The sequence below is a fragment of the Pelecanus crispus genome, chromosome 3, assembly GCF_030463565.1.
Source record: "Pelecanus crispus isolate bPelCri1 chromosome 3, bPelCri1.pri, whole genome shotgun sequence".
In the NCBI taxonomy this organism is placed as follows: Eukaryota; Metazoa; Chordata; class Aves; order Pelecaniformes; family Pelecanidae; genus Pelecanus; species Pelecanus crispus.
Window position 1 is genome coordinate 92786742 of NC_134645.1, and position 26414 is coordinate 92813155.

At 40.0% G+C, this 26414-nt stretch overlaps 1 protein-coding gene across 2 annotated transcripts in view; it reads right to left on the reverse strand.

Moving 5' to 3' along the window:
• Window positions 1-23887: 23887 nt before the first annotated feature.
• CYB5R4 (cytochrome b5 reductase 4) overlaps window positions 23888-26414 on the reverse strand; it is a 41087-nt gene continuing 38560 nt past the window's right edge. For both annotated transcript variants that reach the window (XM_075707186.1, XM_075707185.1), the window contains 2 exons: window positions 24881-25045; window positions 23888-23987 (listed from right to left, as the gene is read on the reverse strand). In XM_075707186.1, coding sequence (XP_075563301.1) covers window positions 23933-23987; window positions 24881-25045 — 220 coding nt within the window. In that variant the 3' untranslated portion in view covers window positions 23888-23932. The remainder of the gene's footprint in view (window positions 23988-24880; window positions 25046-26414) is intronic.

The window sequence follows — 26414 nt, forward strand, 5'->3', positions numbered from 1 at the left end:
CCCTAAGTTCAGTTCTGCCTTCAGACATCAGGCTCACAAGCGCTCACAGACCCTTGCACTGAAATTCAAGTGTCCCTGAAGTTGTCTGTGAGGAACTGCCTGCTCTGAGGCTGGAGGGAAGGAAATCTTTCCACTGGAAGTATCCCCAGACTTCCTAGCAAGGGCAGCTCTCTCTGCAGCTCTTTTGTTCTCTTTTCACAGATTCATGTTCTTCCTAGGCAGGGATGACCTGCCTAGCATATTAATATTGGCATGCCTTGCAGGTACTGACACAGAAGTTACGATTGTCATAGGCTTTACTTCACCCACTGCCCTGCTCAGTGCATGTTCTCCCTCTTTTGCCTCAAGTCATAGCTCAGGTGAGCCTGAGCGCGGTGCATTCTCTCCTGCTGGGGATAAATGGGCATGTGCTCAGACAGATGGAGACCACAAAGGCAGGACATGAAAACAATTCCTCATTCCCTTAGACATGACAGCAATGACGTTCAGGTATTCATTCTCTGGTCCTATACAAAGGCTGTTATCTTATGCTCAACCCTTAGAGCAGGTTGCGAAGCTTCAGTTTAGCCTAGAATTTGTAGTATTTTCCTTCCTGCTGGCTCCTCCTTAGCAGAGGAGAGCATGTAACCTACACACTCTCTGCCAGAAATGTGTCTGCTCTTAGAAGATTCACAATCACTTGTTCACTGCTGTAGAGAGGATCTTGATCAACCAGGGCTGCACCTCCTGAGAAATAGCGTCATTGAACCACCACACAACTTGCCGTAAAAAATTATTACAATGCTTTCTGTGAGGCATTGTTTGCTGGAAGAGACAATTTCTTTTGTTAGATAAACCAATATAATCAGACAGGCAAACTAACATGCACGCAGCCCTTCTGGTCTGAAGGAGAAGCTACATCCTCAAAGCTAAGTACAATTTGAATGAGATTTTAACTTGATCTATATGAATCTATTAAATGGGTTGAAAGAAAAGGTAGCCGATACCTGTAAAGCAGAGTTGGATACTAGAAAGAGATAAGGCTGTAAGTTTGGTAGCTCCAAAAAAAGAGACAGAAGTAGTTTAGTCCTCACGGAGTAGATATGAAGGGGTAAACTGAGGGTGGGAAGCAGGCAGAAGCAGTATGTACCACAAAAACAGCTTTCTTTTCAGTCTGTGCTTTTCAGTATGCAGTACGGTTATGAACTATACTTACCAGACTCTTCTGGTTAAGGTAAATACCTTGAGGGTCATGAGAGAGGTGAAAGGAACACTTCTCTGAAAATATTGACAGTATGACAGTAAGGATGTGTTTGTTCTCTGCTGATTGCAGTGGCAAATTGGTTTCTTCAAAATTCATAGACCAGCACATCCACTTCTACAAAAATAGCAACTGTCCAACATGACCAGTACAGATACTGAACAGTCACTATAACGACAACATTCATTTAAGAAGGATGTTCCTCTAGGGTAACACATCACAGTTTTGGGGAGCCCCTTAAACAAAGCTTACTATATTACAAAAATAAACCCTGTTTATGATACATGCACAGTTGTCACATAGCACCAATACTGGTGGGTGTATGGAAGAAATATGCAATCAAGAGTGAATCACCATCTATAGTGAAAGGAAAGATCCTTGGTGGGAAGGAATTGCCTCCTTCCCTCAAGGTGATCGATAGAGACTCGTAAAATTTTAACAGTTTCCATTTCTCTTAGGTGCTTAAAATACCAAACAGAACTTTAGAACTCATCTCCCAGTTAACCTCCAATGAAAATTTTGCTCTTTAATGGGTTTGCTGTTTTAAAAAATTCATTTTCGATCCTCAGTTGGTATAAAATCACAGCTCACTGTAGTCTGTATGTAACATACTGGCTTTTACCCACCTTCAGCTTTGAAAAGTTTCCTTTGATAAAACTAGGTACACTTCCACTACGATTGGCTTTTTTAGCCTCTAATCTTTGTGAGTCATGTTTCTTCAAAGAAATAATCTTTCTGCTTGGACTAGGATAGGGCTCAGAAATAGCTGTTAATATTTAAGTAGGTGCTATTTGAATAGCAAAGTACCTTTCATCTGGAGGCCTCAGGCCTTTGGCCAGCTTCAAATCTGACTCTTGACTTCAACAGAGTACGTGTAAGCTGCCTACTGTGTCAGAGAGAAGACCACACACTGTTTTATCTTCTGCATGATGAAAACTACAGTGCTCCAGGGGTCAAACAATCTCAGCAGATGGAGAGCATGGAGAACAAGGATGATCGATACAGGAATCCCGCTGGCCAGCACAAGGATGGGAGGTCAGAACTTTTTACCAGCAACTCAGTGAGGAATATTCATTCCTGCTCCTTTGAATAAGGCTGCTCCCATCGTAGAGGGCTTGCTAGTAAATAAAAAAGGCTCAACTTGCTAACCTGCAGGCCTTTCTTAACTGAGGGTCTGGCACTTGGATCATCCAACAGTTCAAAGATTATTTCACAGTATGGAAAAGTTTTTCGTTGCAGTGTTGAAAACCTCAATAGGTAGCATGCAGCCTTACCGCAGTGAAAGTCTCTTGTGTCAGATGCTATACAAGTATGGAATTTATAAGTCTGTGCTCAATAAGGAAATTTTTGTATCCATTCAGGATCTTTCTTTGGTAGGGAAAAAACACCTCTCTTCAGCTCACTTAGGTCAAAAACTCAGTCCACTGACTCTGCTGGACCTAATACAAGCAACACTGTGTTTCCAAGTCAGCACTGTTCCTGAGATCCTCATTGGCAACTTGTTCTCAACTGGAACCTAATGGGAGAGCAGAGCGAGGGACAGAGGTGGGTGCCACCGGGTTCGAGCACCATTCCACCTTCTGTGTACTCCAGACAAACACATGCATGACAATTCCCAAGAAAGAGTAAAACAAAAACCACAGCCACAAGAACATACTATATGGTTTAGAAAGCTAAGCTAAATGTTGAATACCAGGTACATTTAAACTGTCAAATATGAAAAGGCCCTCCAGTGACAATAGGCCTGATACACTAGCTCACATGCTAGGCTGGTCTTTGAGAAGGGAGTGAAGTTCAAACATAATAATATAAATAATAGGCAGCTTTATGGAATCATACTATACACCTTGTAACAAGACTAACAGACCTTACCTGGACTCATCAAAAGAAAATAAGATTTTAGTATTTAAAAGAACGTAACAGTCATAAATTGGCATGGGCTTGACAGGGATATAACTGTGAAACAATTCACAGTAGTGGTTTTATGATTAGTGTGGGTGGAAGCGATACGCCTGAAGTCTCCTCATGAGAGACATAATTAATGCTGAGACTCTTCTCTCCAGCAAGAGCTGATTATTAACTTCTTGCCACTTTTACATATCTCCAAGAAGAATAGTTTTTGGATTACATGGGAGGGAATGAAAACAAAACTGATAACATCCCTACATCTTTCTTATAACTCAAGTTCCTGGTAAGCAACTTATCATCTTTTAATAAGTTCATTATGGTAATGAAAAGTGACAGATACCTTCTGAGCTTGTAGAGTAGAACATCCAGAAAAAAAACTTGACGTACAAGAAAAGAGAGCTAAGGAACTCCAAATGAAGTTGAAGAACTTCAGTTCTTCATTTCCTTTTTTTTTAACATAGGCTTTGGCAGTAGCTCAAGATATTGAAGTTTCATTGTAGGAAGCATAGTATGAGTCCACATAGAGGGGCAGGCCCTGTCCTGAAGCATGTAGAGGTTGAATGGGAGAGGGGGAATGTTACAGCAAGGTTCCCAAAGAGAGAATTGAGAAGCCCAAAGTAGAAAAATACAGTCACACTTTGTGTCCAGGGAAAGACACCCCAGATATCAATCCCAAGGGACTATGAAAGCTTTGGCTAGCCTGTCAAATGCTCACTTGAAATTTCACTGCCAACACGTTGTGGGTTAGCCTTGGTAAACAGCTAAGCACCACCCAGCTGCTCACTTACTTCCTCCCAGTGGGATGAGGGAGAGAATGGGAAAGGTGAATTTGAGAAAACCTATGGGCTGAGATAAAGACAGTTTCATAGGTAAAGCAAAAGCTGTGTGTCAAGTGAGGCAAGATAAGGAATTAATTCACTGCTTTCCATCAGCAGGCAGATGCTTAGCCGTTTCCAGGAAAGCAGGGCTCCATCACATGCAACAGCTACTTGGGAAGACAGACACCATAACTCCAAATGTTTCCCCCTTCCTCTTTCTTTCCCCAACTTTTTGTTGCTGAGCATGACATCATATGGAATGGAACATCCCTCTGATCAGCTGGGGTCAGTTGTCCCAGCTGTGCCCCCTCCCACCTTCTTGTGCACCCCCAGCCTACTCACTGGCGGGGTGGTGTGAGAAGCAGAAAAGGCCTTTACTCTGTGTAAGCACTGCTCAGCAATAGCTAAAACATCCCTGTATTATCAACACTGTTTTGATCACAAATCCAAAACAGAATCATACGAGCTGCTATGAAGAAAATTAACTCTATCTCAGCCAAAACCACTACGCACTAGGAGAAGATTAGGCTAGTTAAACACACGTCCCCATGCTTTTTGCATGCTAAAAGACCATGTTCTGCCTGCTCACTATGTCAACCAGAAGTTATTTGGCCATGATAGTATATCAGTGAATATGAGCTAGTATCTCTTAGGAACCAGGTAAATATAGCTTAAGTGAGTAGTTCATATGCAGTCTGCAGGATAACGTATCTATCAGTAAGAAGACATAGATGAAGCTCCATGTGTTGGTTTGCAAAAGCAGAGATTTTTCGCAGTTCTCAAGACGTCTCCAGACATCATCTGTATTCAGCAAGGGTTCAGTCACTTACAGAATCCACCGAAATGCTCTTGCACTGAGACCTGATTTGAACTTATTTTCCTTACTTGTAGCTTTAGGATACATACATATCTTTGGGAACAGTCTTTTCAAACCTTGCATTTGGTATCAGAAAAGAAACAAATGTGGTGGCTGAACTAGTCATGACAGTACTAGCTAGTACTGAAAATTGGGGGAGTGATGGCACAAAGTCTGTTTCTTGGCTGAGAAGTTGACTTGAAGGTTTCCAACACTGATGGATGACACAGGGAAGAATTTATGCCATGAAACTATTCATAAGCAAAATATGGGACAACAGCCAAGAAAGGTGGAGAAAAGATTGCTAAAGCTGGGAAGTACAATGTGTACTAAGTATTAAAATAGTAGGAGAGTGAAAGGAGCAAGTCAGACAATAAACAAGTGATAGGTGGAGCCCTAAATAAATTTAATCAGACAGTAAAAATCATGACTAATTTTGAAGAAGAGTGAAAGGAAAATGCCAAGAGGCTGGAAATGAAATAAAGGTGCAGAGAGCATGCAATGGATTAAAATTGCCTTAATTAAAAAATGAAACCATAGGGGGGAAATTTATCATTGGACAGGGGAAAAGAGATAAAGAGCTCTCTATCCTCCTTCATTCAGCATGCAATTTGGGCAAGTCAGCTTCAAAGCACAGGAGAAAATTATTTGCAGCCACAATGTGTATGGTTATTTGAGCCTGATACTAAGCTTTTCTGTGGTACCCTCCCACTGCCACACCACTGGAGCAGACGGTGTGGAGCTGAGGCACAGATTTGAAGGGTCTTGCCCAAGCAGTCTGTGGCTAAGCCAGGAGCTGAAACCAGCCGGTACTTGGGAAACCATGAGCTGAAACCAGCTGGTACTTGAGACCATTCTTTCTCACTCCTGCATGACTCTGGCTTACATATTGGCATGACTAGACTGGTCATCCCAAAACAGCCAGCGCTAGAAGAACACCGGGGCTTTGTAAGTCAATGGCTACAGCTGTGGACAGGACCCAGACCCATATATATGTGCCTACATGCTCATGCCTGTTTATTTTCAGAAGCTCTATGACTTTCACCAAAGACAGCTGCTTAGTGTTTGCACTGGTAGGATCCATTGTATAAGACTTGATTGGCTTCAATGGCTTCAAAGATCTGCTATATACATGCTAAGGATTACTATACCATCTGACGCTGTGGAGAACATATACTGTGAGGTCTGAAATGAGTTACCTCTGGGAGATGAAAACATTGCAGCCATGCTGCTGTGGCTATATATTAGAAATAACGAGCCTTAGTAAGAGACATGGCTAATGAGTCAGCTTCAGTGCCATGCAGACACAGCTTTTGCAATATAAACTAGTGCTGTGTGTACTTACCAGCTGAGCTGCTACTAGCTGAAATATGCTTAGTATGGGCAGCAGGGACATACTGATGGAGGGCTTGTAACTTGGGATCAACATTGCTAGCTCCTTTTTTCTTTCGACTTGTTTCAGCTCTTGTATAGGCGTGTACAACCAGGGCTTCAAAAACTCACACAGCGTGATTTGAAGTGGAAGCTGTCTTTTCAATATGGTAATGTTGTGTTGTGGGTTAACCCCAGTAGGTGGCTAAGCACCATACAGTTGCTCACCCACTTCCCCCTCTACCCCTGGTGGGGCAAGGAAAGAGGAGAGAAGAAGGGGAGAGTAATATTAGATTTACTTCTGAATGAGCCTTTTTCCCCCCTGCTGTTGGGGATGCCATAATACTTAAAAAGGAGCAGGGTATGTTGTACAGCTTACAATTTTCCCATCCCAAAAGGAGGGACAATTTTTCTTAAGTTGTAATGTAAAGAATAAGAAACTTCAGTTCTGTTAAATCTTTGCTTTATTACAGCAAAAGTATCTTTTTTTTGCCTATCCATCAATGCCAAGTTTAACTCGCAGATGTTTAAATCTTACAGTTTGGGCTTTTCAGCTGGTAGATTCATGCACAAAGTTCTTCTATCCAATTTAGCAACAAACAGCAGTTGTCCACTCATCTGCTTGCTGAGTACGATCATTTATCAACCAAGTTAATGGACAGTGTCTGGGTACTGCCTAACTTACAGCAATAGCAGATTTACAACTGTTAGCTCTTAGAAATAACTACAGGATGCAACTGACAATAAATAAGAAAAGTCTTGAAGACATCAAAACCAACTGATGAAAAAAGGTGGTGTGTGTCCTGGCACTCAGCCCATTTTCACTACTTCAACCTTTTCTTGCCCGCATCCCATCTCCTTGTCCGTACTGGTCTGTTCTGTACTTACTCACCTTTTCACTCTGGAGAAGATTGTTAAAATTACAGCTGGGAAGGCAACATGGAAATCAGAAGGGATAGCAGTAAGCCCCAGGAAAACCCTGATGGCTGAAGATCTACCCTGAACTAAGGTTCACCTCGTCACTGAAGGCTCACTGGTGAACAGACTTCCAGAACAGTTAGCTCCAGGCCAGCAAGACTCAATAAATACATTTTCAGTAGTCCATGCTACAGGGCAATGATCACTTTGGAAAAAATGTCTTGTCTTGAAAGAAGACAGGAAAAATTAGCTAAAAGTAAACTTCTTGCAAATGCAACCTACCAGAGTCTGGTTTACAAAAGTATCATGCTGCATAGCAGATAAAATAACAATTAAATATAAATATCAAGCTGATTTAAATATAAATATCAAGCTGGTGTTTCTTGAACAGAACTAATGGCAATACCAGCCAAGTAATTTTATTTACCAGATGTTTCAGGAAGTGACTGGCACAGACAGTGAGAATAAGTGCATAGTGTCAATGATAACTCTTCAATGGTAGGTTGTAGAAGCAAACAGCAGCGTAAACACAGTCGTGACACATTTGCTCTGTTAAGTACCTTACTGAGAGTGAGGAGAGTGAAAGACACACAGACAGTAATTGGAATAAATATAAGACAGCTGCCCAGGAGGTGTAGCTGCAAGGCAGAATAAAGACGTTTTGGATCTAGCCCCTTGCCAAGACACAGAGGCCAATGACCAATGGTAGGCAGGTGGGACATACAAGATGCTCACTTCAGACTTCCAGGCCCTTTGAACAGATCAGAGTTTCTTGACAGCAGCAATAAAATAAAATATCCAAGAATAAATTTGAAGGGAAGGTGGAACATACTAAAGAAACAAATCTTCCATCTCTCAGCCCAAACACACCTTAGCAGCAACTATGGCCCTAGACTGCCTGCTGCCACTGCTCCAGGAGAACACGGTTTACTATCATCTCAGAGCACTAGCAGAGACTCCACTTTAGAAGATGTTGTACACAGAGCCTGTTTTCTGCAAATGCTGTGTATACATTCAGATCCCTGCACTTACCTGCAACAAAAGCTGAAACAAAGTCCCCGCACCCGCGCCTCCCAGGGGTTCACACAAATGAGCATGTGTACACTTTGCAGTGCTCCTTGGGATGAGAAAAGTCACTCGCCACCAAAAAACTGAATTTGTTTTAAGAAGTCAGCACTTCCTAAATAATGGGAATGCTTGTAATCATTAGTTCCTTTTCTTCCATGAGATAAAGGACTTAAATTATACCATTCTGTGTCTACAGTAATTATACCTCTGCAATACAGAACAGATTATTTTCACAGACAATAGTTTTTATTAAAAACCAGTTTTGAAGCTTGTTTTCAACAGCAACCTAGACTTGAAAAAAAAAATACCATTCTTACAAAAGAAGCAGGGGAGATCTGAAACAAATTAGCAATTTGATTAAATTCTGTCATGCCAAATATGTTTTTGCCCAATGGGAAGCAGGGAGGGAGAAGACATACATTTACTGCTTAAGTTTGTCAAAAGAGTCCCTTATAGGCTCAGACAGACAACAACAGGAGAATATGCCTTCAGGGCCTGACCTTGGGCTCATTGAAACAGAAGAAAAAAAGAAGGTAACGTTTTGCACCTTGGCATCACCCCTGGATTTCTGCAGACACATTACAGAATTTCATGACAATTTCATTTTCTTTTTCAAACACTTCTTAAAGCATCACATTCCCATCTCTAAACATGCTTGTGAACATGTCAGCAAAATAAGGCTCGCCAGTCAAAACATTTATATTTAGCTCAGTTCTTTTCTCTGGTTATTTAGCTTGGCATTTTTTCAAGCAATGCTCTGAGGTACTCTGAAATTGGGGGTTGTGTCAAGTTCATGTTTTCCTCAACACCTGTATTTCTCTATTACGCTGCCATTCCTTCTCTTCAGTGAAGGCTGAGGCAGGGGAGGAAAAGAAATAAAGTGTTTGCCGCCTTTCACCTCCACCAACACATGAAATCATCCCAAGCTAGTAACAAGACAGTGAGCACTATTTTCAAGTCCACATTTTCATAAGTGACAGATCCTGAAGAGCCCAAGTCAACTTCAGATAAGTGCACTGCAGCTCCCATCCTCACTCCAGTTTTAACTACCAGCCAGGCTGGGTAGTACATTCAGTCCCAGCGCAGACATCTCTACAGTCAATTGTGTTTCTTCAAAAAGGATTCACCAAAATCAGTGTGCTCAGCAGGAAACAAGCTAGCTGATGATTTCATAGATGCACATGAAGCCAGCCCCTCTCCAAAAGGCACTAAATGAGGGAACACTGTATCCCCTAAAGAGTCCCAGCCACAGTGCCTCAGCTGAACATACCTCTCCACATCTAAGCCAGCACAGTCCCAGGACAGAAACCACACTTGGACTGTTTTACGGTCACAGGTTAGTCACTGCTGTCCTACAGCTCAGTGGTCACGACTGCTTTGAGAAGCAGGACATGCCAATCCTATTCCTCCACAGGCAGGAGGGACCGAAGGTCTCCTGCATTTAGGGATGCTGCCCTACTCAGGCAGCTAACAGTTTTCTTACCCCAAAGAAGTAGTGTTTGCAAACTAAGCAGCTTCACAAGTGCTAGGACAGACACTACCACAGCGTCAGCCAGAAGCATTTTTTTCTAGTTGCTGGTGCCACCATCGCTAAAACTATTTTACCACTTTGCAATGCACAAACCTGGGTTGGAAAGAAGAGTTCACTCACTAAGCCTTACAATCAGGAGCATCTTTTAGTTCCAAGGGGATGGATGACTAGTGGGCATAGAAGCTAGGCTAAGCCAATTGTACCTCAGTTTGCTTTTCCAAGAGTCTGAAGCCAAAGCATCTGCTGAGGTATACAACACACCCATATTTGGTCAGGACCACCCCTTCCTGAAAACAGTGGATTCATCTCATCTCATCCTAATCATAGAATCATAGAATGCTTTAGTGCCAAAGAAGTAGTGTGGGCCAGCCTTACCTTCCATCATACAGAGCAATGAGTACAACAGCTGTTCTACGAAAGTCTTGACTAATGTTTATTTCCATCACAAACAGGACAGGCAGCTTTGCTGAGCAACAGCATTAACTATCTTCTCTGGGCTAACGGAAGCAATCTTTAACAAGCCTAGGGGCAAGGCCTTCTCTACAACAGGGCTGTCTTTGAGGACCCTCTTCCCAAGAGACTACCTGCCTTCTTTCTACTAAAATCTTTGCCTGGGGCCTGGTTCCCAAGATATTTGTGTAAGGTCAACAACAGGATGGCAGGTCCCACCTTGCATGCTGTCAGAGGGCTGTTACCTTCTTGGCACCCTGGCAAAGCTCCCCAGTACCTGCTGGCAAGGGATGGCCAGCAATTTTTCATTTTGTGAGGAACAAGTAGCCAATCTGATGAGGCAAGTATGAGAAGACTGAAGCACCTTTGTTAAATGAAGTTCTCAACCTAGCTTTAAATCTGAGATATCAGCTGCAGGTCAGGACTGGGTATGAAAGAGGAGTGTCCTGCTGACGTTGTCATTTGTGGCCTCACAAAAGACCAGCAAGGTCAGAAAACCCCATCAGAGTGGGGATAAACCCTTGCTTCCTAGACTCAATGTGCGTTGAGCTGGATACGCATAGAGCCCCAGCCTAAAAAATGAGGGGACTTTCTGCAGTTGCAGGATCAGTCACCTCCAATGTGTAACAGGAAGGGAGAAACCCCTGTGCCCGAGTGATGGCTTTATCCTGCACGAGGTGCATGCTCACCTGTCAAGCAGGACACATTAAGAGATACTCCCAGATCTCTGGGTCTTGGTCTGTCAGCTCCTTTTTCTAGTGTTCAAGGTTGTGTGAGCACCCCAATACACAACTCACAAGCATTGTTGCTGTGCTTAGAATTAGATTAACTCTTAATAGCTTTACCAAGCGGAGATTCCACTGCATTAAAAAAAAATGTATACAATCATTATTTATTGAGTAAAAATTCACTGTCTTTGGGTTTCACTGTACACAGCTTTAAAGGATATAAATTCTGAACTTGCCTCACACTCATACTCTCTTGAGTACATAAAATTTATTTGCAAACACAGCCACAATACCAGTCTATTTGAAAGAAAAAATAAAAGCAAACACAGTTTCACTTAGGAAGCTGGCTGGACTGCCAAAACCAGTGCATGCCATTAGCAATACAACTGTGCCTCTTTCCTGTAGGATTTTGCTCACCTGAGACATACTCTGGTCTTGTCAGTGTCCTGTTTTATTAAACACGACATTCTTCTGTTGGCTTTATTCCCAGTGAGGGGAATCTGAACTAAGTGTTGTTCCAAACCACCCATGGCATGTCCCAGCTATTTTCTCTCTTATACTGAACACCACTTTCATTACTATGTTAACTATCCAGCTGTTATAGGATTAGGGCAGCAAATCACTTTTGGTAATTATTTCTTAATTTCCTCACATCCAAAGGAACCCTTGCTTATACTGCTCTATCTATATATGTTCTGGGGAGCATAAATATTCACTAATTACTGAACCTCTGTAATAGCCATGCCTGCAAAAAGAAACAAAACCCTGCAACTGCCAAGAAACCCACATCCCATGCAGTCAAGGGATCTCTGCCGTATGCAGAGGCAAGGCTACAGGGATGGACTACAGAAACTAATACTGAAAATCAAAGCCAGACACCTTAAAAAAGCTCTGGTGCGTTCAGCCTGCCTGTCAGATCAGGACACCTCACCGTCTTGCTCTGATAGACCATTTGGCTTTCTAACAGATTAAACTGTTTCAATGTAATCCAAGCTGTCCACTGGTCTCAGTTTATGGCTTCCAGTTTAACAACTACAGTTCAACGACACCATGAAACCAACCACTGATGCAGCACAGACAAAAGCAGGAGCATTAAATCGGCTGCCCGGTTTTGCTGGAGGACATGTTGGGATATCAAGGTAGAGTTCACCGTAAGTTCTCTCAGTGGTAACTGATGGGCTGGTGAAGTTGAAACAGTTGTCTTTGTAGTACTAGTAGTCATTAAAAGGTTAATAACTGAAGAAAATGTATTTCAAGCAGTTCAGTTATTTTTAATCATTCTTAGCTTGCAGAATACAAATTTCATTAATTTTTCTGCTATCTTGAAGAATGAACAAAATTAGAATTTCTAATAGAAAAATAAGCTATTATGCACAGGATTCATGGGCTTTCTTCAATTCTGACAAAGGATGAAAAGGAAAAGGAGCTGTACTTGATTTTTTTTTGGCATCACTTCGAAGTAGTCATAGTAATAATCAGAAAGAAACTACGCAAAAGTTCAGACTCTCCTTACAAGTTTTGTTGCCAGATCTTTATTAGTTGTGAATGTTTAAGAAATTATTTTCCAAAGCAATTATTTTCTGGGCTGGGAAAAGCTCTTTAGTAGCTATAGATACACTGACACATTTTATTACAAAATTATTCTTATTTTACTAAGAGAATGCCAGGGAACTCTACGTGGATTTAAGTGTTCACCAAAGTAAGTTACTTCATTAGAAGGCCATATCAAGAGAGAGATTGGCAAATCTCTCCCTTAAATAGGCAAGACACCATGTTCTTACGTCTTCAAGATGTCCTAAAGGGCTGTAGGGTTTTTTTTAATCTTAACAAGATGTAGTTTGCTGGAAGATTCTATTTCTTCTCTCAGACAAATTGAAATAGAAAAAAAATGAGGGCACACCAGCTTTACGTCTGAAATAGAAAAAGGAGACTTCAAGCTGAGATTTGAGATGGTTGATCCGAGTTTAACTGATTCTGTTCATCTGTTACTCAGCTTAAGAGGAAAGGAAAGCAAGCAGTGCCGAGGGGAACGGTGAGCACAGCGTTAGTCACTGGGGACAGAGACGCACACAAGTCATTAGTGCCGTGGAACACATAAGCTATATTCATGTATATGAGGTGGTTGGAGCCTTTAAATTGGAGGGGGTAGGTGCAGAGAGGCATTTTAAAACAGCAGCACTGATGAGGTAAGCTAAGCTAGAGATTGGTTGCGCCGGACAAAATGATGTATAAACAAATCTGAAAAACAACTCACCGAAAACACCCTGTATAAACAGAAAATGGTATGTTATTCAATACAGAATTCCCTTCTTCCCTCATCCTTCTTCACTGACCGTTTATGGTTCTGCAGGACACCATTGCAAAGGCCTGATCAAAGGCCCCATTGAGTAGAGTTTTTTTGAGAGGCAATGTCTCAGATAAAAGTAAACTCTTTCAATCCAAGCTAAAGCTCAGAGGAAATCCTAAATGCTGTCAATGTTGTGCTACTGTCCTGCAAAAAGGGGAGAAGCAAAGTAAACCATTTCCCCCTGAAAGGGGATCGATGCAACTCTAAAACGATGGTGGACTGCCCAGCCATTCCAGTCTGCTTCCTCTCCCATGCAGCATGTAAAGTCCTTTCAGCAACTCTTGCCTACCCGAATTGAGTTTCGCCAGTTAAGAGGATTCAGTCCTGTATATGCAAGGGGACAAGAAAGCCTACTACCGAAATTCCGCAGATGTTGTCACTTAAGTGACAAAACAGTATAATTTGTAAAACATCTTTCAAATTGTCTAGGAGTTCAGAAGGCAACCAAAACCTCATAGGTTCACATTTAAAACAACCTTTTTTTCTTCTTCTTTAATGTGAATAAAACACCTGATAAAGCTGCTTGCATCATTGACCAAGAGAAACCCTAGCTTCCAATTAGGAGAAGACCAAAGTTATATGACTGAAAATCCACTAGGTCTGCTCTTTTAGAGGGATGAGCGGTTTGCTTAAACCAGCGCATATGGTGGGCCAAACACCTGCTCTCCAAACCGGCCTCCTGTGGAAGCTGGCACACTCCATGTTCTGTGCATCAGTCCCAGCTCCCAAGGACTGCAAGATGAGCCCTGCACTTCTCCTCACACAACTGACCACTCTTCAGTAGATGCAAGAGGAGTACAAGGTTTGCAAAGCATTTTGTCAGTGTCCATCTTTACTGTATTTGCAAAGTCCAAAGGTAGAGGAGGACCACTCCTGTAGAACCAGTATCCCTCACATTAAGAGCCTGAACAGAGTCAAAGCAGCCTCCACAGAGCTGCATGGTTTCCAGGCTGCAAGCTTGGGAGGGCTGGTCAAGTCCCTGGCTGTTTCTCAAGATGACGACATAGCGGGAATTCGGCATGTAAACTCTGAAGCTTTGCTGGCAAGTTTTCTACGGTTTGTGAAAAGAACAACAGGGAAGATACTAAATTATTAAACTTGTTTCACTAGTTTCAAAATACACAGAGGAATCTCTGCCTATAAGCCCTACGACCCAGGAAATCTATTATTTAAGATTTCAGTATTCACTATTCTTTACAGGAAAATAATTTCACAGGATTTTCTGCACTGAAAAAGAACATAGTTCATTTAGCAAATGTACTGGAGAAGTCCTGTTAATAGACTTACTTTTCCTAGGAGGGATGATGCAGAACCTTGAAGGGACAGTAGATGGATTTAAGATGGTTATTTAAACACTTTTTTGGGACTTAAACATGCTGCCATATAGAATCTACTCTGCTTTTATTCATTCATCCTGTTGAATGGCTAAGTGCAAAGGGTAGGTGAAAACCACCTTACTTAAAACTCACAGTGACTGTGGCACTTCGGAGCAAACCCCACTGCTCCAAACAGTCTGAGCTATCAAAGGCATTGGATGCACTTTTGAAGAGTGGTTCAGCCTGCTGTGGAGGTAGAAGATAGCTCTTCCTTAAGACACGCATGGCAATTGCTCAAGCTGGTGGGCACCGAGGTGCTCAGCTGCTCTTTGTGCCTCTTAGAGTTAGCTTTTCTGCCCCCGCACTCGGGTACCTGCCTTCAGGTTCTTAATTTTTAGAAGTCTTGACCCAAAAGTTTAAAGCACAGTTATACTTTATGTATTCTCTTTTCTCTCTCCTCCCAGTGGTCTACGAGCATCTGTGGAGGCCTTTCATAATTGAGAGCATTAACAACCATATGGAACATTCAACACAGAAAAGGCTTTTTTTCATTTTATAGTGCACAGAAACCCCTAAGTTATAACCTTCCTGGTTATCATTTCTTTCCTTTCACCTCCCAAACAGCTGATGTTTAGAGCTGTCACTCATATCTCCCTTATTGCCATCTTGGAGCATGCATCGGAGCAGCACCACCCTGGCTTCTCCTGTGTGCTTCTCGCAATGAGCACCATCCAGGGCATAGTTTTCACAACTTTAACTGAAGCAGATGACTCCTCTCTAAAATGGTTTGTCTCCCCTTCACCTTTTTTGGAGCTGATCCTCAAAATTGTGCTTTGTGTTCTGCATTGACCAATGTTTGATTGAGAGGGACACAGTTCAAAGCAGAGATCAACAAGGCCAGAAGGGGAAGCAAGATGACCCCCTTCTCCCCATCCTGAGCTGGTCAATCGGTTTAGCAACTTCTTTGCATCTTTATTGGGAATGAGCCAGGCATTTCTTCTTAGTGAGGAGAAAGATCATATCATACTGTGCTTTAACTAACATACCTGGTTTTAAAAACACATTGCCACAAGCTTCTCTTGCATGACTAACAGTCTGGTCAATTTGAGCAGCATGAAGTTATTCCTCTGCCACATAATCTAGCGTCTATTCCCCATCCCCCATTTTCTGCCAGGTGGATGTATACATATCTGTGTACCTCCCTGCAAGTGACTCAAACTTCTTGTTTTACTTGCTTTTATATTCACAATGACTAGATCTTCCTCGCCTCATCTCAGTGCATTTTAAATGGGTTCTTTATTTCAAATAGGAGAAAATATTTCCAACAGGACCTTGTTTTCTACCTGCAGATACAGACAGCGTTGCCAAGCACATACATTTAAATTACAAACATTTGCAAGTTGCCAACAAAAAACCAGACATTACTCTTTGACATCTACAAGCCAAATCATCAGTAACAGAATCAATAAATCCATCGGGAAGCTACAAAACACACCAGGCAAGCGCACTCCTCATGGCTGAATGCAGACGGATATGCAAGCTGGGAGGAGTATTCTGCCATTTTAAGGTTTAATACCATCATCTGCATCCTAGGGAACTCTTCACTCCCTTCTGGAGCATCCAGCACTGGCTCCTGGCAGATGCCAGATGCTCGGACTTAGCAGCCAGAACAGGCTCGACACTTTTCTGCACCTACCAGAATTTCTTACCTGTGTTGCCACAGCAACTCAGCATGCCCAGTTTGTGTGAAGACAGTCATCTGTTTCCATAGGAACAAAGCATCCAGGCCTGTGCTGAAACTTCAGCTTGGGAAAACATGAAATTTGGCCGATAAAAGGAAAAATCAACAAAGGAAAGGCAGGTAGTTAACTAAGAGGCAAATCTGTATTGCATACACATAGCCCAGCCACGTGAGGAAACACAGGCAGCAGTTCACCTGCCATAGCTAATTGCCATGGGTTCCTACTAATGGTCGTCTTCCCTTTGACCTACTCATTAGAGATGCACACAATTTATCCCTTCACTGTTTTATCAAAGAAAAACTCTTCAGCTGAGTCCAGTGACTTCACTGACAAAGCTTTCCCCCCCTCTTATTTGTAATACATGAGTATAGTTTCATATAAACTAACACACTGCTTTCCAGCTATATTATTTGATTATTACTGTCTCTGCAAGCTTTCATCTGTAATCTCTAATCACCCAGTTCTGGTCTATTAGGATTTACTTTCGTAAAAACCTGTCATCAGCATACATAAACAGTACCTACATTCTATTCCTTTCAGCAAAGAGAAAATCACTTGAATTGTGAATTAAATTTTTTTTTAATTTCCCTAAAGAATACTTCTCTACCTTCTATTAACTATTTCTGTCTCTAAAACCATTAAATATGATACACAGTCTTAACCTGATTTGCAGGTATTAAAAGAGTGACATTAAAAAAGCCAGACACAGCCACTGAATATCCATACAACTCTAAATCATAAGAATGCCTCCTTTTTATGAATATAATTTTTCCTATGAAGACTAGCTACCATACTATAAGTAAAGGGATGTGATGGAGCAAATACATTGTGCTGGATACTCAAATATCCAAATTTACAAATTTTGTCCAGTAATCCAATACCATAGCCAAAGTTGCTTGTTATTTATTTACAAAAATACACATATGGCTACAACACTCCAATGGCTGTATGCTTCAAGGAAAAAATCAGCTACTGCTGCTGTCATCCTTACTGCAGAACAATAGGTTAAGTGAAAACAGATGTGAAAAATTATGATAAACAAAGGAGGTATGTGGTCTTTAGAATATGATGGGTGGGTTATACTCTCTAACAACAGAATCTGCATGAAACTGATGGATCAACAGGACCTATTACCATGAAAAAGTAAGTCTGTGCACGCATTCATAGAATCAAAGGATAACTTGGGTGTGAAGCAACCTCAGGAAGTCTCTAGTGCAGACCAGGGTGCTGAGGGCTGTATCCAGTCAGGTCTTGAAAGCCCCGGAGGGCAGAGACTGCACCACATCTCCAGCAGGCTCTTCCAGCCAAAGTTTCTGCAGAATCCTATTGAAGAACTACACTGGAAGCATTCATCTGAAGATCTGAACTACTGTATTTCTCTGGCATGTTTTATAAGTCACAGAAGCCGCTTTGCAATATGCCTTATAAACACCAGCTCACACAGGAACACAGAACAGTAGCAGGAATATGCCAGTTCGATCACATCACCAGCAATAAATGTTAATTACAAAAGAAAACTAGACTGTCAGCAGCTCCATTTTAACACACATAAAGCTGTGATGCTACCTAATGCAAACAGGCAGATTGTGAGCATCACTGCCCTCAAAAAAACATTTTCACTTGTTAATATAAATTAGCCTTGATTTTAGATTTTCAGCCTGATTCCACCACTTCAGGAATTTATTATAAAATTTATAATCTGCAACAAGTCCTTCAAGTATCAGAACAATATAAGTAAAACTTAAAGTTATGCTTCAGCCACTTTTAACAAATAGTATCATATCTAGATTAGAAAGTTAAAATAATGTCAGATGGCCATTCGTTGCTAAGATATTCGTGCAAAGCAAGTTATGAGTAATAACAGATCTATTCAAAATCCCAAAGGAAATCAGAGGCTTTCAGAAGTATGACAATTCATCCTAAATTACATCTTAAAAATCCTCAAAGTGCCTGAAGTTCTGAGAGCCTGTCTTAGGGGAAACAAGCAACTCTGCTCATCTCACCAGAAAGCCCACTCTGGAACTTGGAAATGAGCATCCCTCCACTGTAGATGTCAAATTATGACTGCTCTCAACTACACGCTTGGATGTGATCTGGATGTCAATTTTTGCAAAAACATGCTTAAATAGGTATTTTCCCAATTGGAAATGTAGAATGCCATGCTTAAAGAGGTCCTCCTGAAGTGGTCTAGAAAGGATTACCATAGGGATATCATGCTTGACAAGGTCAGAGCAATGAAGACTGTAGGTAGAATCAAAACATTTGGGGACTATTCTCCTTTATCCAAACCCTGCAGCTCAAAGAGCCAACGTTACAGACCTATCTGCAAGAGAAGAATGAGAGGGGGGAAATGTGTCAGTCTTCTACAGCGGCATTTTATGAGATAGTGAGTTCATAAAAAATAGTTTCTGAAAATTCCCATTAAAATTGTGATTTAATGTGCAGATTTTGTGGGTGTAACTTCCACAAATCTGTGTGGTGGGTTTATGGTTTAGTTTGGTTTTGGTTGGTTGGTTTTTAAAACTGCAAAATCAGGATGCAGCAGTCTGATATAAAAGGCAGAAGATGTATTTCCAATACATTGATGTCGTGGTTTAGCCCCAGCCAGCAACTAAGCACCATGCAGCCGTTTGCTCACTCCCCCTACCCCGATGGGATGGGGGAGAGAATCAGAGGAGTAAGAGTGAGAAACACTCCTGGGCTGAGATAAGAACAGTTTAGTAATTGAAATAAAATAAAGTAAAATAATAACAATATAATAATAATAGTAATAATAATATACAAAGCAAGTGATGCACAATGCAATTGCTCACCACCCGACGACCGATACCCAGACAGTTCCCAAGCAGCGATTGCTGCTCCCCGGCCAACCCCCCCCAGTTTATATACTGAGCATGACGTCACATGGTATGGAATAGCCCTTTGGTCAGTTTGGGTCAACTATTCTGGCTGTGCCCCCTCCCAGTTTCTTGTGCACCTGGCAGAGCACGGGAAGCTGAAAAGTCCTTGACTAGCATAAGCAGTACTCAGCAACAACTAAAAACATCAGTGTGTTATCAGCATTCTTCTCCTACTAAATCCAAAACACAGCACTATGCCAGCTACTAGGAAGAAAATTAACTCTCTCCCAGCCGAAACCAGGACAATTGATAATATACCTTCTTCTGAGAGAAGAAACTGTGTATTTCAACTGCATGTAGTGTGAGCCACTGATGTTAAAAGGTCACTGACACATAAAATTTATGACAATCTTTTAAAATAAGGTGGGTGTTGCAGTTTTGTAATGCAGGAATTTTTCTAGAAAAGCAGGTAAGGGCTAGTATGATAAAAGATACACCTACATGGATGTTTCTGTGGCTTCTCCCAAAAATCAACTTTGCTCAGGAAAAAAAAATACATGGGAGGAGACAATAGAGCAAATTTTTCCACCTTACTATGTAATGAACCTCCTCCAGAAGAGTCAGAACAACTGATGCAGTGAAATAATAAACACTGTGTAAACAAAACATTAGAATGGTTTTGTTTTAATTAATGAAGACCTACTGAATGATTGCATTCTTCAAATTCCTTATATTTACTGGGTGGTTTTATTAAGGATGCTTTTCTGTAAACAATTCTCTCTTAATGAACATACAAACGTCTCCTTGAGCAGCAGCAGAGAACTGATCACCTATGCTGCTCCACATTGGCTCCTCTGACCTTGTTGTAATCAGTCTTTGAATATGTAAGTATTCCAGAACTAGAACTGATAGCTCTGCAAATTGAGTTTTCCTATAAGCAGTTGTCTTCCTCACATTTACTAGAGGCAACAAAAGCCAAGAAGCTGAGTTTTTAAAAATACAGCTGGCAAATAATTGTTACCATTTATCATCCCTTTTCATTATCAGCAGCATGCAGCAGCTAGCTACAAAACAGTCTTAGTAATGGATTACATTGTATACTTGGGATTTCAATCTGTATATCTTCAACAACTAAATACAATATTAACTATTGTATTTTCCATGTTTCTCATGTGGACAAACTTAAATATTTTATGAATAGTCTCTTGGCAGACTTATTACTAATATTCTGTACTCAAGTACTTACTCGTTCAAGCTACTGTTTTAATTACACAAAATATGTATCTACAGCTCTAAACGTAACAAATTACATGAAGAGTTTATCCAAGAATATGTTCCAAAGAGCTGGGAGACTGCAATGTCCCTTTTTCCCCCATAAAGGATTTTCCATAAAAGTTCCCTGTTTGACCCTGGCAACACAGTAATTAAGCCAGTGCCTTCTGATAAATGTTTCAAATTTCCTTTTGGAAAACTAAAAAGGGTTTGTTTCTTGGTGAAATACCATCCAGAGATGGCACAGAGCATCAATTCGAGACTGTTTATCTGACATTAACCATGTAATAGGAGAATATTCTTCTGATGTCATCTTCCACTTTTAGTCTTATTTCCTAGGAAAACATAGCTCTCTTCTCATCAATCTCTGCAAAGCACGAGAGCCTATTCCCTCTCTCCTCTTCCCATCCAGTAACTCTGAATCTGCAAGCCAGCTTCAACAGAAGATGGGTATTGTATCATTTTGCTGAGCACAAATTTACTGTAAAAGTAATTTTAACCAACTGAAAGCTTATGGGAAGATCCATTCAATTTCAACAAGGCAAGCCACTAAACTAATGCTAAAGAACTGAAAGTTGTACCAGTGCAGGACAAAAAAGAAACCCCTTTTTTTTGAAATTAACATGTTGCATTCCCAGAGATGTGCAAATTCTTAAAAATTTACAACATAGGCTGACAATCTAGCTAGGAAAAAATCAGTTACAAATTTTGGATGTATGTATGGGGTTTTTTTAACTTTCAGAAAGTATTGATCTTTTCCTCTGTAACAAAAAAACATAGAATATAGCCACCAGAAGCTGCAAGATAACCTTAGGTACTTGCTGAGAACTAGATGCCACCACAACACAATTGTAGTGCAGATACATTAAAAAAAAAAAAACTTTAAAAAAAAAGAGAACAAATTGTTACCCACACTAATTGATTATAATTTGTGACAGTCAAAATACCAAAGTATGAAGCTCTGCATAAGAATACTAGTTCTGTATTACTTAAAACAATTTGACAATCCTATTCAATCATCCCAAAAGAAAGCAGAAACACTCGCTCACTACTTAATGCTCAACATGTCGCACCTCAGGATCATCAACCTTTTTCTCTTCCCCAGTGCAATGGGATCCCCACAGTGCACTGGTCGAAATGGTAACTTCATGTTGATTCATGGATGATCTTGTGCAGGAATCTCCAGCCTCTCCCCTTTACTAGGCCAGATTTCCAGGAAAAATACAGTTTCAACAAGCTTTGTAAATAGACTTCTCTTTTCCCTGTGGACAGACACAGCCCAAGATCCATGAAGTCTACTCCAACCCCATGAAGATCTGACCTGGAAGAACCACCACAGCAGAACACCTCTGCACTAAGTGTCTTGTGGGACTTGCAAGGTCAGCTACCAATTTGGTTTCTTTCCTTGCTTCATATTTAAAGTATTTAAAATCCACATGCCTTATAACACCAAACATAACAAATTGCGTCAGGGTCTTCCTTGCTTCAGGATGACAGTCCTAAAGCCTCCAAGAGCACAACTTCCTTCAAGCTGCAACTGTAAAGAACAGTTACCACTAGTAACCGGACTGGAAACGAACTTTCAGAAACCAAAGGTGATGCACACTAACTACACAAGCTTCTAGACCTACTCTGAAGTAGTTCCATATCCATGATTGCCACCTGGACTGCACAAAGCCTTCAAGAAGTCGTCATCTATTGAGAAATATGGCCTACATCCTAAAGCAAAGGATAAAGACATTGATGTACTGTGTCACAACAGCTACTTATCCAAAACACTTTCTTTTGTCCTTCCTGATAAAGGCAGATAAGGACAATCAAAGCACAAAGGGCAGGATATTGGCAAAGTAACCTGTTAAAACCAAAAAGCCTGAGAGAGAGGCAATTAATGAAATTCTTTTAAACAGAAGACCAACCCATCAGCTCTTGGTCGACAGGAACGTGAGAAATTCCTCATTATCCTATGGAAGATGTAAGGTTTAGTCGTCAACACCAAAATGTAATTTTTTAAGTCACCACAGTAATCTTGCGTTTGTGACAGAAAAAATTATAAAATTCAATGAGTGCTTTATTTTTCCAGTGTAGCACTGGTGTTTCTGCTCAGCGGAAAAGAAACTTGTTCAGAGCTTTGTAGTACAAATCTCCACAAATACTGCATTGCAAAATTATAACTGAAAACATTTAGATCCTTCTACATGGCAAAATGATGACACTACCACTGTCTCTTCTGAAATAACTTGTGACCTACAGGCAATGACTGACAACCAGATTCTTTTCTAACTTCAAGTCTAATAAATGAGAGGGCACTGAAGAGATGACAGCTCAGTTTAGCATAGCCAGTCACTGTCAGATAGCAATTTAACCTTTTTAAAGGGTATTATTAAAACATTTTTCATGATAGCAATTTAACCTTTTTAAAGGGTATTATTAAAACATTTTTCATGAATGCTGAAGTATTAATGCCACAACTGCAAGTCTGGCTTCTTAGGAGGAAGAAATATCCATTCAACACAACAGGAGGATGCAAACAGTACTAGGTGTCAGACGAAACAATACCTACAGATATTACTGACAACATCTAGAAGGGGGGTAGCTGCTTTGCTGCTTTTTTTTTTCCAAACGGTTAGACAGCAGATTACCACCTCACGATAACATACTTTTAGTAATGGAGTAAAAAAACCCACTGATTCAAATAACCTCATTTAATACTACTGCAACCTGTCAAATATTTTTAGGCTCTCCTATGGTCCTTACCCTGGTATCAGCAGGCTGTAAGCTGTCATGCTTTTACCCTCAGAATGGCTCATGACAAGGGATGCCTGGTACCAGCAAGGTCACACAGAAAGTTTTGTGGCAGAACAAGACTCTGTGCCTCTGTTCTGAGTTCTCAGCTGGTGTCCTAAGTTTGTGCAAACCTTCCAGTATGACACTATAAACTGAAAATACAAAAAAATTTACAAAAATTCATAAATTAATGTAAAATTATTAAATTTTATTATTTGATGTAAATTTTTTATGTTTTACCAAAGGTACTTCTATTCTTTGTTTACAAAGCCAAAAATGTATCTGGATCACTTGCAAATCAAACAGAGATTTCAGATGAAAAAAGAACATTTTTCAATGATCGGTTACCTGAGTTACAGTGCAATATTTAATTTCAGACAGTATCGCTCTTAAGACTTTTTACAGTAAGAAATAATAAGCTTCTCAAGTCAAAACTTAAATCAGTGCTTGTCATAAATTTAAGAATTCTCATGAACCAACATGAAATATCTTACATAATGTATACTATACATTTTTGCTTGCCTCTACAATAAATTAATACCCTGAATTAGCAAAAATATTTACAAAAACCAAGATAAAACACAGTATAAAATTTTTTCAAAGATATATTTCTTCCAAGAAACAGTTTGGTACCAAGAGTGAAAGTTCAAGTCTTACAAAATTGTGTGTGTCTCAATTAAATTCATGAAGGTAAATAAATAAGATTGAATTATACAAACAACCATTGATATCCTCATATGGGTTTATGCAGTAAAAGTGTGTATCTCTTCCGGGGAGTATCCAAGATCCTTCAGATATCTGAAAGTACAAAAAAAAATCAAATTTGTAGTATTAATACTTGGAACTCAAAACCCACCACAGACACAGCAAAAGCATAATTTCAGCACCACTATCTTGTTTTTATTCAGACATACTCAATGAAGTTTACCTTTGCAAATACATTTAGAAAACTTTTCATGCCTGGGAGCTCATATGTACTACATTACCTTATAGGATAGTATAAGAATTTCTAAAACTAAACACAGGTATCTACTTAAAGCACCTCGGATTTCTCAAAAGGTAGTATAATTATTGGCCAATTCCACCTCCACGACTTCAGTAGGGCTGCAGAAATGCAAGCAATGTCCATATTGGTTCAATATTTTGAAGCTGGGCAAAAAAAAGTTAGAGGACCTTTTATCTTTAAATATATGGCAGATAAAATAAGGCAAGTATTAGGTACAGACATGAATAAATGCATTAATAAAAACTGAGAGAAGTGCTTTGAATTTTCTTTTAATAATTTAATTTGTCAAGCTAACACCGACACAGAAAGCTCATTTCTTATTATAACGACTCTTCTATGAATGTCAAATTAAAAGCAGCATTTAAAACCTTGGGGAAAACACGTCACTGTTAAAGAGATGCTCTTAGAAAGTTTTGGACCACTTACTACAGCTCACGAAATTTACATATTGCTGATATTTACTTATCTACACACTAAATATATTCCTAAAGCATGATGCCAGGATGTTTTTTTAAAATTCATTTAAAAAAACAAAACAAAACACACACACTTAAAACCTTTTCTTTCAAAGCAGAAAATGGAAGGCCATTTTTGAAAGACTACCAAGTCAGAAATACTATAGCTAGTTAGGTGAACAAATTTTTAAAAATTCCTCATTCGCTAGTTCATCATTTAAAATACTCACTGTACTCCTTGTTCTGTAAAAGGTGTTGGACCACAGATGCAGATAAGCACTTTGGAGTCTCTTCTGCTTCTTTTCACAACCTCAGAGAGAAGAGATGAAGAAATCTTCCCCTGTTTACCCACCCAGTCCTTTGTTGGTTGTGAAAGAATGAATTGAACCTCAAACCTGGTAAGCAGAAGAATTATTTCAGAAATATTGCCTCTGGTTAGAAATCTGCCACACAAAATATAGATTTTGTGTCCTATGATTACTTTCTTGTTCTGCTCAGCTCCCACTGGCACAGTATCAGATCTCACAGACATTTAGTGGTTCCTACCAATCAAGTCAATCAAATCACCTCCAGTACTGTGCATTTAATTATTTAACCTGATGTTTCAATCTTAAAAATTTTAGCTGTATATTTCACCTTACAAAGAAAAACAGCTGGTAGCAATTAAGATAGTAAAACACAGATTTTATTGTTCTGTTATTCACTTATACAAATGTTGGTGTAGCTCAATACACAAGTAGTGAAATAAGAATGCTTAGCCAAACTTGTGAAAATGTCAGTACAATTTCATTAATGAGAAAACACTATACCTGATTTTAAAACCCCACTAACAGCACAGTTATTCAGTAAAAAACAAGTAAAAAACACTTGTGTTATCTGGGGCTCCTAGAGAAAGGGGTTTTACTGTAAATTTGCACAATGTCTAGACTATGAAGCTTTGAATGTGCCAGACACCACCAGGTTATGAAATAATACTGATTTTTCACTTCAATGTTGTGAAGGAACAAGTGAAGTTAATTTTTTCATACAATTTCAACTAAGAATTAAGTAAGCATAAACAAAAAATACTTCTATCACATAAAACCTAGGCAGTGACTATTTATCTAGTGATAAAAACAAGGGTACTGAAATTAAAAGGCAACCTAATATTACTATGTCTCCTGACAGAACTACTGCCTGCTAAACTAAGATAACATTACATATGCACTAGTGCATTTTAATCCATAATTACATTGTAACTGAGGAAAAAAAATGCAACACTTAGTAAGTAAAAATGGAAGTAACGGGCCTAATTTAAACTTTAAATTTCTAGATAAACATTGAACTTCTAGATAGTAATTTTCTCAACTAAGTGACACCAAAGAGGCTTTTCAAGACTCCTCTGTAAAATTCAGAATGTTGCTCCAAGGGTACACTATCCTTGTCTACCACTTCGGTGCTTCTTTTTGCATATCTGTATTTTCGATTGCTAAGGCTAATTTTCTTCACCTTCAAAAAGCTTCTCACTTTTAATGATCTAACATATTGTCTCTAATAAACATCTATTATTAAACACTGTCATATCAAATCCCTGGCTTCCTATGGGACCTACAGAACACAATGACATAGCCTGCTGCTATGCATCTGTGACTGATACAAGCACAACTCCTTCCACTTCCTAGTCTCATTAAATTCTTAGCTAAGAGTTTCCAGAATTGGGATCTGTCTTTGTGCTAAGGTTGTACAGTTAGTCTAAGCCCCAAGACTTGTTCTTCTATACGTTGG